This window comes from Morus notabilis, unplaced genomic scaffold, assembly GCF_000414095.1.
Source record: "Morus notabilis unplaced genomic scaffold, ASM41409v2 Scaffold2035, whole genome shotgun sequence".
Lineage (NCBI taxonomy): Eukaryota > Viridiplantae > Streptophyta > Magnoliopsida > Rosales > Moraceae > Morus > Morus notabilis.
The window spans coordinates 235147-247532 of NW_010360448.1; the positions used below are offsets into that span (position 1 = coordinate 235147).

Genomic DNA, 12386 nt, shown 5'->3' on the forward strand with positions numbered 1-12386 from the left:
TATAGTATACATATATTAATGTCTCTTAAAGTAACTCCAACCATGTTAATCATTTCATGTTTTTAATTAAAATAGTTAATGATTTAGCTTTTTTTTTTTTTTAGCTTTTTTTCACTTCAAACATTAGCTAAATAGTTAACTATTTTGACTTAAGTATTTTTCACTAGCTAAATATAACTAGTAAAAAGTGGCTAACTATTTGTTCTTTTTATTATTTTATTTTTTGTTTTGACATAAAGTAAAAGTAAAAAAAAAAAATAGTTATTTATATTTTAAGCTTAAAAAATATTAAAATAACTTTATTTAATTTTAAAAGAATCTTTACATTTATTATCATTTTGAAACAATAAAATAATATAAAAAATCAAATGATTAATCATTTCTTGCTTGCTATATTTAGTCAGTGTGAAATAAATTTTTTAAAATAATTAACTATTTAGTTATTAATTAGAGTGAAAAAAAATTAAATTCTAATTAAATTATTAATTATTTTAATTAAAAACATAAAATAACTAATATAATTGAAATTGTTCAGAAAACTGATATATACCTTTGGATACGTCGAGAAACTGATTGGCTGCCAGTTGGAAAAAAAAAAAAAAAAAAAAAAAAAAAAAAAAAAAAAAAAAAAATTAAAGAAGCATTTAACTCGAGCTTTTCCATCTACTACAGCTGAATTCCAAAACCCAATCATGGGCCCCTATTATTATTAGATATATCCCTCCTGAGAAGGGCCCCACATTGGGGAACAGAACCAGAGAAACTGGATTTGCCACGTGGCCACATCAAACTTATGTCTCTCTTCTCCATCCCTTATTGTTTCCTTCACCAAAACTAATTGAAATAAACAAATAAATAATAATAATAATAACAATAATAATAATAATAATAATAATAAGAAACTAAAAGTGATTACCTTTGTATGAAATCCCACACTATATATAGCAGTCTCATAACAACATTATCCAAAAAACCAACTAAGCTTAAGAGAACTTGTAGCAGAATCCCAAAACCTTAAAAAAAAAAAAAAGTACTTTCTTCTTATCTCAATGGCTGAATTCGCAGCTGATTTTCAAAGCTTAATTAAACCCTTTCTAGATGTTGATCCAAACATGGAACTAATAACCCAATTTTCCGGGATCAGCCCAAGGATCAACCATGTCATGGACAATTCAAGCTTGCTGAATTTCCCTTTCTCAAGTGACCACAACATGTTTGGCAATCCAGCACCCCATTTTCCAGGAAACATGGCTGAAAATTTTCCGGGAAATTTCAACTCTAGCAATAACCAGCTTTATGTTAATGCACAGTCAACTAGTGCTCCAATAGGGAATAACAATGAATATTCCCATGAAAGCAAGAAGAGAAAGGCAGTGAAGAATTTGGATGTTGCATCAGAGAGCAGCTCAGGAATCTCTTCTGAAACTGGGACCGGGATTAAAAAGAAAAATGTAAGAACATTAGTATTTTGTAGTTATGCATATTTTGCTAGTTTTGTGAGACATATTTTTTATGTTTTTTTTTTATTGGTTGAATAATATTGCAGAGTTCAGGAAAAGGAAAAAGAGTGAAAAGCAATGACAAAGAAGATCAAGAGAAACCAAAAGAAGTAGTTCATGTTAGAGCTAGAAGAGGTCAAGCCACTGATAGTCACAGTCTAGCAGAAAGGGTAAATACTTTAATACATATATATGTGTATATGTATGCATATATATAAATACACATATAGGCATATGCATAATTATAAAATAGAAAAAAATAATCAACACCATTTTCAAAGAAGTTTATGGGATTGATACTGAATTTACTATTTATCAATCAGGTTAGAAGAGGAAAAATTAATGAGAGACTCAGATGCTTGCAAGACATTGTCCCGGGTTGCTACAAGGTAAAACAATTTTGATCAATATCTATTATTTATTCTTAATAGAATAACAAAATTATTTTCAAATTGTGTTTGGTTGTTAATATGAATGAAAATCTTGGTATTTCTATTTGATTTGAATTGCATTGATGAATTTGCAGACTATGGGTATGGCAGTAATGTTGGATGAGATAATTAATTATGTGCAATCCTTGCAAAATCAGGTCGAGGTTAGTAATTCTTCTTTCTTTCTTTTTTTATTTTTTTTCTCTCCCTTTTTTTTTTTTATGTTGAAAGAAATGAGAGTGTTCTAATTAATTAACAATAAGAAATTTATTATTTTTCTGTATGGATTCAGTTTCTTTCTATGAAGCTGACCGCTGCAAGTACTTATTATGACTTCAATTCAGAGACAGATGATATGGAGAAGATGCAGGTGCTTATTCTTTTTTTTTTTTTCATTTCATATGACTATAATTCATAAATTTGAAAATTTTATCTTTTGGATATGCTTTTGTCAATATCCACTTAATGCAAATTAGGTTAATAATATAATTAAAACAGAAGGTTTTACTAAAATAGTTACAACTTTTGTGAAAATTTTTAGAACGCCAAAAAAAAAAAAAAAAAACTATATTCCTACAATTTTTAAATCTTAAAACATTGCATAAGTTTTATTTTCAGAAAAAAAAATATATATGGCCAAAAAGTTTACCATTTGATAAAAAAAAATTTTGGATAAACTTTTGTTATTGCTTTGGCATAATTTGGTAGGAACATAAACATCAGATACTTACATAAATGCATAAATTTTATTATTGTAAGAAGTACTTGTGCTTTTCCATTAGTTTTACAAATAATTAAATTAATCAATTTGCAACTGTGGCTAAAAAGGTTTTTGTCTTTAAAGTAAAAGATAACTGCAGCCAATATATATTACATGTGGGTGTATGCATGTATAATTGATGAGTGATGTTTAAATAATGTTGCTTTTTATATACAGCAGAGAGCAAAAGCAAATGAGGCAAAAGAGATGGAAAGATTGATAAGAGAAGGATATGGAGGATTTGCTTGTTTCCACTCAAGTTGGCCCCTTTGACTTCACTTTTGGATGTTACCCCTTATTGCCATACAACAGATGAAGATGCTTCCATTCTCTAATATTTTTCAATCCCAAAATCAGAATTGTTTAATTACTACATCCACTCTTCAAGTTGCTATATATATATAGATATGTATATATGTATATATATATATATATATATCAAAATCAATGTTGTCTAGCACAAGTGGAATGATATTGTCATACTTGTACACTTTTCTTACACATCCATGTGAGGAAATTTAATGGACATCAATACATGGGATATAATCATATATATTCTTCTCGTTACGTAATTATAATTTTACTTTTTATATGTATTTGTATTTTCTTTGTACCGAAATTCAATTGATAATGTAAAGATTGTTATTGTTAGTAATAATATCGTGTGTGTATATATATATATATATATCCTTTCAAAAGACAATGAAACATAAAACATCGTGAATGGACTTTGAATTTGATGTTTTGCGTTTATGTTCATGATTGACAGACATGACCAATTAATACAAGACAACTAATATTGAAATGGAATTTTGACTTGTTGGGGATGGGAAAACGCTATATTAATTGGAAATTAACGTTGTAATGTATGGTTAAGGCCTGATTAGACTAGTTTAAAAGTATGCTAATTAAGTGGAATCTTGTTATATTTGGAGAAAAAAAATAAGCTTCCTCAAGCGGCAACTGCTTTCTCATCATGAGTTAACTCGCTAACAATAATTATGTCTTATTGATGAAAGCACAAACAGATGTGAAAATTTAGTTTGGACTTTATTGTGACGTACGTACTTGTATTAATATTCTTAATTAGTTAACCATGATATAAATTAACACAAGACAGTGAATATTGCATTGAATCGTTTGACAAATCTTGAGGTTGAAAACTTTGCATTGCGATTAGTTCCAAAATATGACAAGCTAGAGTATTAGTTTAAAAAATGGATTATATACACTAATATACATATACATATATATATATATATAAGTTTATGGGATTGATACTGAATTTACTATTTATCAATCAGGTTAGAAGAGGAAAAATTAATGAGAGACTCAGATGCTTGCAAGACATTGTCCCGGGTTGCTACAAGGTAAAACAATTTTGATCAATATCTATTATTTATTCTTAATAGAATAACAAAATTATTTTCAAATTGTGTTTGGTTGTTAATATGAATGAAAATCTTGGTATTTCTATTTGATTTGAATTGCATTGATGAATTTGCAGACTATGGGTATGGCAGTAATGTTGGATGAGATAATTAATTATGTGCAATCCTTGCAAAATCAGGTCGAGGTTAGTAATTCTTCTTTCTTTCTTTTTTTATTTTTTTTCTCTCCCTTTTTTTTTTTTATGTTGAAAGAAATGAGAGTGTTCTAATTAATTAACAATAAGAAATTTATTATTTTTCTGTATGGATTCAGTTTCTTTCTATGAAGCTGACCGCTGCAAGTACTTATTATGACTTCAATTCAGAGACAGATGATATGGAGAAGATGCAGGTGCTTATTCTTTTTTTTTTTTCATTTCATATGACTATAATTCATAAATTTGAAAATTTTATCTTTTGGATATGCTTTTGTCAATATCCACTTAATGCAAATTAGGTTAATAATATAATTAAAACAGAAGGTTTTACTAAAATAGTTACAACTTTTGTGAAAATTTTTAGAACGCCAAAAAAAAAAAAAAAAAACTATATTCCTACAATTTTTAAATCTTAAAACATTGCATAAGTTTTATTTTCAGAAAAAAAAATATATATGGCCAAAAAGTTTACCATTTGATAAAAAAAAATTTTGGATAAACTTTTGTTATTGCTTTGGCATAATTTGGTAGGAACATAAACATCAGATACTTACATAAATGCATAAATTTTATTATTGTAAGAAGTACTTGTGCTTTTCCATTAGTTTTACAAATAATTAAATTAATCAATTTGCAACTGTGGCTAAAAAGGTTTTTGTCTTTAAAGTAAAAGATAACTGCAGCCAATATATATTACATGTGGGTGTATGCATGTATAATTGATGAGTGATGTTTAAATAATGTTGCTTTTTATATACAGCAGAGAGCAAAAGCAAATGAGGCAAAAGAGATGGAAAGATTGATAAGAGAAGGATATGGAGGATTTGCTTGTTTCCACTCAAGTTGGCCCCTTTGACTTCACTTTTGGATGTTACCCCTTATTGCCATACAACAGATGAAGATGCTTCCATTCTCTAATATTTTTCAATCCCAAAATCAGAATTGTTTAATTACTACATCCACTCTTCAAGTTGCTATATATATATAGATATGTATATATGTATATATATATATATATATATCAAAATCAATGTTGTCTAGCACAAGTGGAATGATATTGTCATACTTGTACACTTTTCTTACACATCCATGTGAGGAAATTTAATGGACATCAATACATGGGATATAATCATATATATTCTTCTCGTTACGTAATTATAATTTTACTTTTTATATGTATTTGTATTTTCTTTGTACCGAAATTCAATTGATAATGTAAAGATTGTTATTGTTAGTAATAATATCGTGTGTGTATATATATATATATATATCCTTTCAAAAGACAATGAAACATAAAACATCGTGAATGGACTTTGAATTTGATGTTTTGCGTTTATGTTCATGATTGACAGACATGACCAATTAATACAAGACAACTAATATTGAAATGGAATTTTGACTTGTTGGGGATGGGAAAACGCTATATTAATTGGAAATTAACGTTGTAATGTATGGTTAAGGCCTGATTAGACTAGTTTAAAAGTATGCTAATTAAGTGGAATCTTGTTATATTTGGAGAAAAAAAATAAGCTTCCTCAAGCGGCAACTGCTTTCTCATCATGAGTTAACTCGCTAACAATAATTATGTCTTATTGATGAAAGCACAAACAGATGTGAAAATTTAGTTTGGACTTTATTGTGACGTACGTACTTGTATTAATATTCTTAATTAGTTAACCATGATATAAATTAACACAAGACAGTGAATATTGCATTGAATCGTTTGACAAATCTTGAGGTTGAAAACTTTGCATTGCGATTAGTTCCAAAATATGACAAGCTAGAGTATTAGTTTAAAAAATGGATTATATACACTAATATACATATACATATATATATATATATGTCTCTGTATGTGTGTGCAACTTTCATACGATGGTTTAGCTTGTAAACTATATTAACGTTTTAGAAGAAACCGAATTTAAAAATAAATAAACAAAAACTTAACGGGTGCGTTTAGAACTCGTTCCAAAATGATTTTATTTTTTTGTATGAAAATGAAAATGAAAACGTTTTCAATCTTAAACATAATCATTTTTAAAAATGCATTTGGTAGTTTTATCAAGAGATTATTTTCAGTGTAAAAAATCTCATTAATGTCTCTCTTTCTCTCTCTGCTCGAGAGAGGAGAAAACGAAAATAAAAAATGAAAAATGACTTTTCATTTCTCTCTCATTTTACACTAAACCAAAAAATCGTTTTTATTTCTGTTTTTTATCTTTATTGCGCCAAATGCCGTTTTGAAAACGTTTTCATTTTTTCTTCCTTGAAAAACATGAAAAATAAAAACGGAATCAATTCCAAACACGGCCAACAAGAGTTTGGGGTTGGTAGGTTTTTAAAGAACTAAAGTAGTGTGGCCTTCAATAACTTGAACTTTGAAGGACAGAACAAATTAAACGTCCCAAAAAAGAAAAAAAATATATTTATCCTCACTGTTAATTGATAACGGCAGTTTCAGAAATGGAGGAGACAAGCATTATCTACTTTTAACTTCTTTTGAGCTGATGAACGATCTATTGCTCAATAATTGCATTATAACTAGCTGTACGCCAGCAAATTCTCAATTCCTATACATAGCACTACTTGTATTTTGGTCTCAATAAAACAATATTGCATACCGTAACGACAACTTTTTTCTTTTTCTACCTTCTTTTAAAAAAAAAAAAAATTCTACAGTTTAATTGGTACATTGTTTTGTCTCTTTTACAAACTCTACGTTGGACACAATTTATTTTACCTTACTATACATTGAAGTAAATCTTTTTGGATATTTGATTACATTTTGCTTATCTTATTTATGAGTACGGCATTTTATGTTGTAAGATGTACTATTTTTAATTAACATGTACATATGGTCATTGATCAATCTGTTAAAATTTAATTAAATGGTTAATAGGAACTTATTTTACCGGTAAAGCAAAATGTGCTCTATCATAGAATTTATTTTTATTTTTTAAATTTTAAAAATAATTTAAAGGGTATTCCTTCTTTTAATATATAGATATATATACACACATCTATATATATATATATATATTGTACTTTGTAGTATTATCTGCACATTGTACAACTGACTAATCTCCAATACGCGTAATTCATGACTAAGATTTTGTAGGGAGCTTTCAAATCCCAGTCCAATATTTTTGTCATCAAGCAAATTGATTAGTAACTTCCAATTTGCCTGGGGCCAAATACATATGATGAACACGGCTAGCTAATTATTTATCACCAACCAACTTGTGTCTATAAAATATCCTCTATGTCGGTAAAATTTAGAAATAGATTTTTGGCACCAAATACTACAAATTTCTCTTTAATTGTTTGAAAAATTACGTTTTTTTTTTTCACGTGATAACGACTCATGAACCAAAATCTAGCAATTGAGATAAGAAGCATATATTATAGTGATATTCTCCTCCAAATAGCAAACAAAATTAAAGCATTTCGTGTGCAAAGTCACTTCTCGAATCCCACTCGGACAAAAGGACTTATAAGGATCCCTCACATATAGATAAAATGCATGAAATCTCTTGGATGTTGCCAATTCATGAAGTGAATGATTGGAGGGCAAGAAGAATTCCAAGTGTTTTATTTATAATTGTTTCTTTTTTCTTTTTCTTCTTTCCCTTTTTTTAAGATAAAATTTTCAAGAAATTGTTTTTCTTTTCTTTGTTGGGTTGGGTTGGGTTCACAATCTGTTAGTGAAAATGAGTGAGTGAGTTCAGATGCATTGCATCCATGAAGCTGGGAGGGGGCAGGGGAGGACAGCTTTGAATGGACCAAACCCAATGACCCCAAAAGATGATGGGGTCCTCTCTCTCTCTCTCTCTCTCCTCTCTCTCTCTCTCTCTCTCTAAGAGCTAATCGAACCTTTCTCAAGCTTAGAATTTGGGTTTTTTTTATATTTATATTTTTTTTTTAGGGCAAAATTTGGGGTTTCTTTCCTTCCTCTCCCCCACTCAATCTTTCTTCTTTGACCTCTTTGACCCCCTTTTGACCAATTTATTCATAATTTTGGCTTGTCTCTTGAATCATGCATGAACAAAGAGAAGGGGCAAAAATTAAAGAGGAATCATCAAATGGGGTCCCAAAAATAAAGGGTTTGTAATGGTTCCCAAGCATCAAATATTTCCAAATTGGATTGGAGGGGGGTCACAACAGTTGGTGGAGTTTTTGGGGAGAAGAATTCATAACTATTTATGGGGCAAGTTCAAGGATTCTAGTAAAGGATGCTTCTTTTCTTTATCATCATCATCATCGTCAAACCCTTTTGAAGTGGAAGATGGAGTTGTTTGGTTGTCAGGAATCTTTGGTTTATAAAACCAGTGCCACTAAACGGCATAAAACACCAAAAAGGGAAAATCTCATATGCATGTATTTCATAATTAGGCTTGAAATTGTGGAGACAAAACAAAGCTCAGTTTAGAAGCTGGGTCAATACACTAAGCTTAGCCAGACAGCTTTTTGCCAAATAAAACGAAAAAAAGAAAAAAAAAATTATTTTTACAGGTTATGAAAGAAATATCTTACTGCCAGGAGACGGTGTTTAATTACCTATCATATATTCATGAAATTTCGTTGAATTACCGTTAGTACATTTTTTTTTAATTTATATATATATTTTTTCAAACAGATCTTAATAAAACAAAATTAGCAAAAAAGAATCCTATGACTAGAAGAAAATAAAAGGGGTAAAGTTGGATGTTAGATTTTAAATTTCTTGTTTTACTAATGAATTGTTATAGCGGTAAGGATAACTTTTTCCTTCTTCTATCAAAATACGTCCAATTTAGTAGAAAAGGTTGCAAGCTTTTCTACTAAATTGACGTAGAGGCCCAGGTTTGATCTGGTAAAAGAAACAGTTCCAAAACATACCACTAATGAATTGTTATAGTGGTAAGGGTATTTTTTCTTTCTTCTCTCTTAAGAATTCGATACTCCACAATCCACAACCTCATTTTAAGACTCTTGTTCAGCCAATATATTGTGCGATATTAAGTGTATAGCGACATGAGTGAAAATTGAGTCTATTTCTGGAGTAGAATTAAGTCAAGTGATTTGCGTTTTATTAGTGGACTCTGAGATTTCTAAAGTGATAAAGGGAGAGGGAGCGTAATAACACCATTTATTTTCTTTTTTATTGCGAAAAAAGTCAAATAGAGTGGTAAAGCTCATCATCCTCCTACATAAATTCTTATGTCTTCTTTTCACAACTCAATTTTTTTTTAATTTTTGTGAAAGAAAAAATTGTAGCAAAAAAAAAAAATTGAGTTAAGAAAAGAACAAACCCTTAAATTTTAATTCCAACGCATCATAGTGGACCAACAGTTTGGATAGTTCGATCTCAGACTTATCGAGTACATCATCCTCTACTCTTATAACTTTTTTTATTATTTTGTTTTTAAGAAAATATAATAATATATACAGAAACATAAAGTATTTGTTAAAAGAAAATCATTTACTAATAGTTGTTATTTCTTTTAGTTGTTTAATTTAATTTTTTGTCATAACATATATCAACTATGAAGATTCATCTTGATGGTTATTTCCTACTGGCGCTACTAATAGTACCTTTTGCTATAGCAATGCTATTGAAAATTTTTGTAATAGTTGTATTGTTAGTCAGTAATTGTAGTGACCAAAACTACGTAAGTATTTATTTTTTTTTCTTTTAAAACTATAGTGAATACCACAAAGCATATATAAATTTAGGTATTTGATAAACTGTTTATAAAATTACTATAAAAATTATAGTAATTAGAATAGACATACTTTAACACATATATTTATAGTTCAATTAGTTTTATTTATATTTTTAAGATCAATTCAATATTGTTACACTAAAATACTAAAAAAAATTCTTTATAATTTAAATATTTTTAAATAATAAATTATTTTTAGTCAAGGAGATAAGTTATACATCTATAAAGAAATTAAATGGTATAAGTACCTAAAAATAATTTTTTTTTACTTGCAACAATTTATTTTTCAAACTATCTTGTTTTAATACGAAATAAATACTAATTTATTATTATTATTATTTTTAAACATTTTAATGAGAAATACTTGAGTAAAATCTAGCATAGTATATTTATTAAAACATTTTAATTTTTAAATAAATATTTTGAAAATACACTTTTAAATTTGGTATGGAAAAAAGGGTAAATTGAGAATTAAGTATTATAATAAGGTTATTTTAATAAATTTAGTCTGACAGTAGAAATTGTTATGTAAAAATATAGTACGATATTACCTCATGAGCACCATTGGTATTAAAAAAAAGAAAAACTCTATAATCTGGCATTATAAAAAACAAAAAAACAAAAAAAGAAGAAGAAAGGATTTGCTTAAAAAATAGATTACAAATAAATATGAACGCAAAGTGAAAACAAAAAATAAAAAAAAACTTTTTTCAAATAAAATTAAATATACAACCATGTAATTTTTTGAAATAGTTATTGAAAAGTAAAAATTAGGATTTAGCTTTGGATTTTTGAAATAGAAATAGTTTTTTTTAAAGTTCAATAGGGGAAAAATAATAAATAAGAAAGGTAAATAAAAAATAATTAAAAACTTAAACTGAGTTGTATTATATTCATTAAATATTGATCGAGCACGATAACAAATAAAAATACAATAAGATATTACCTCATGAGCACAATCGACATTAATAAAAAAAAAGAAAAAAAAAAGAAAAACTCCATAATCTGGCATTATAAAAAAAGAAATGATTTTCTTGAAAGATAGATTAGTAATTAAATATGAACATAAACTGAAAAATAAAAATTAAAAAAAACATATTTTAAATAAAATTAAACATACATCCATGTAATTTTTTGAAATAGTTATTGCAAAGTAAAAATTAGGATTTAGCTTTGGATTTTTGAAATAGAAATAATTTATAATTTGAGAATATGATATGTGAGGTGTGTGAAGAGAAAAAAGAGTCTCTCTTAATTCACCTTTTGTAATTAAATTTAATTATATAATTAAGTCTATTGTCCTTTTTTGTCATTTTATGGGTCTTTTTATAATAAGAAAATTTAAAATTAAGGGTGTGAAGAGTAAAAAGAAGAGTGTAAATAGAACCACATTTTCCTAAATTATACTGCAAAATGTCAAAATAATAATTTTTTAAAAGTTGTTGGACGAAAGTAGAATTTATTCCGTTTATGTCTCTTATTCTTTGAGTGTGAATTGTCAAGTTTACCCTTTTTTTTCTTCTCTTTTCTCTTCCCTGCGCATGGGCTTTTGTGTCTTTCGCTCTAGGATTGCCACGTATCGACGCCCGGCTGGCCGAAGGAAAAATTGGCGGGGGCCACCAGAGCGAAGCTGGCCTCTTCTCCCCGCTGAACGCGTTTTTCTTGCGCGTGCTTTTCACACGTGAATCACAACCGTCAAAAATTTTTTATCGAAAGAGCAGCACAAGTATTGATCAAAAAATCATGTTTTACATTAACAAATGATGAAAATTAACAATTGGTGAAGGCTTTACGATTCATTTGTAATTTCACCAATCATTGCTCATTTAAAAGGACAATCAAAAATCTTGCAAGTTTTTTTTTCAAAGGGAGCAAAAATAAGTACAGTTGTTTCAAACATATTTAAAGATGTCTATCTTTCAATACCATTATCATAAATATCAACTGCCACAACAATAGATCTAAAACACTAAATCCAAAAAGATTGACCACAAGGTGAGACATATTTACTAATGTATATCAATTATCAATAAAAATCAACGTTTACTATCACTACAAGAAAAAGGGATTTTTGCGACGACATATGATCATTTTGTCGGCGCAAAAAATTGGTTGCAAAAACGTTTTTTACGACGACATAGTGTCGTCACAAATACATTTGTGACGACACTCTGTATTTGCGACGACAGGTGTTGCTAATATGTCGTTGTAAAATTCTCGTCATATGATCATTTTTTGCGACGACATTTCAAATTGTCGTCGCAAATACTCTTATTTTTTAGCGACGACAAGTCTAAAAAAGTCGTCGTAAAAAAATGAAATTATTTTTTTTTTATAATTTTTAAAAAATGCCCGCCGCGCACGCGCCCGTGCCCCCCTCCCCCGCGCTCGCGGCGGTTCCCC

At 28.3% G+C, this 12386-nt stretch overlaps 2 protein-coding genes across 3 annotated transcripts; both read left to right on the plus strand.

Annotated features, from left to right (window-relative positions):
* Positions 1 to 987: 987 nt before the first annotated feature.
* On the plus strand, positions 988 to 3064 carry LOC21402868 (transcription factor BEE 1). 2 transcript variants are annotated; one of them, XM_024164525.1, is made up of 6 exons: positions 988 to 1451; positions 1547 to 1669; positions 1823 to 1888; positions 2026 to 2094; positions 2223 to 2300; positions 2868 to 3064. In XM_024164525.1, exons 1-6 carry the CDS (start codon positions 1050 to 1052, stop codon positions 2961 to 2963), a joined length of 834 nt encoding a protein of 277 aa, XP_024020293.1. In that variant the 5' UTR covers positions 988 to 1049; the 3' UTR covers positions 2964 to 3064. The 2 variants fall into 2 exon arrangements, with proteins under 2 accessions (XP_024020293.1, XP_024020295.1); XM_024164527.1 differs by having other exon boundaries at positions 2871 to 3064.
* A 938-nt stretch (positions 3065 to 4002) lies between these two features.
* LOC112091296 (transcription factor BEE 3-like) lies at positions 4003 to 5235 on the plus strand. Its single transcript, XM_024164528.1, has 4 exons — positions 4003 to 4060; positions 4198 to 4266; positions 4395 to 4472; positions 5039 to 5235. The coding sequence occupies exons 2-4, from the start codon at positions 4201 to 4203 to the stop codon at positions 5132 to 5134; spliced, it is 240 nt and encodes a 79-aa protein (XP_024020296.1). The 5' UTR covers positions 4003 to 4060; positions 4198 to 4200; the 3' UTR covers positions 5135 to 5235.
* The last annotated feature ends 7151 nt before the right edge of the window (positions 5236 to 12386 follow it).

Bases quoted from the DNA above. Each gene is read 5' to 3' on its own strand.
- LOC112091296 (XM_024164528.1), top strand. From the start codon at position 4,201: ATGGGTATGGCAGTAATGTTGGATGAGATAATTAATTATGTGCAATCC. The intron at 4,267-4,394 runs GTTAGTAATTCT...GTATGGATTCAG, and splicing joins CCTTGCAAAATCAGGTCGAG to TTTCTTTCTATGAAGCTGAC. The intron at 4,473-5,038 runs GTGCTTATTCTT...TTTTATATACAG, and splicing joins ATGATATGGAGAAGATGCAG to CAGAGAGCAAAAGCAAATGA.
- LOC21402868 (XM_024164525.1), top strand. From the start codon at position 1,050: ATGGCTGAATTCGCAGCTGATTTTCAAAGCTTAATTAAACCCTTTCTA. The intron at 1,670-1,822 runs GTAAATACTTTA...TTTATCAATCAG, and splicing joins GTCACAGTCTAGCAGAAAGG to GTTAGAAGAGGAAAAATTAA. The intron at 2,095-2,222 runs GTTAGTAATTCT...GTATGGATTCAG, and splicing joins CCTTGCAAAATCAGGTCGAG to TTTCTTTCTATGAAGCTGAC.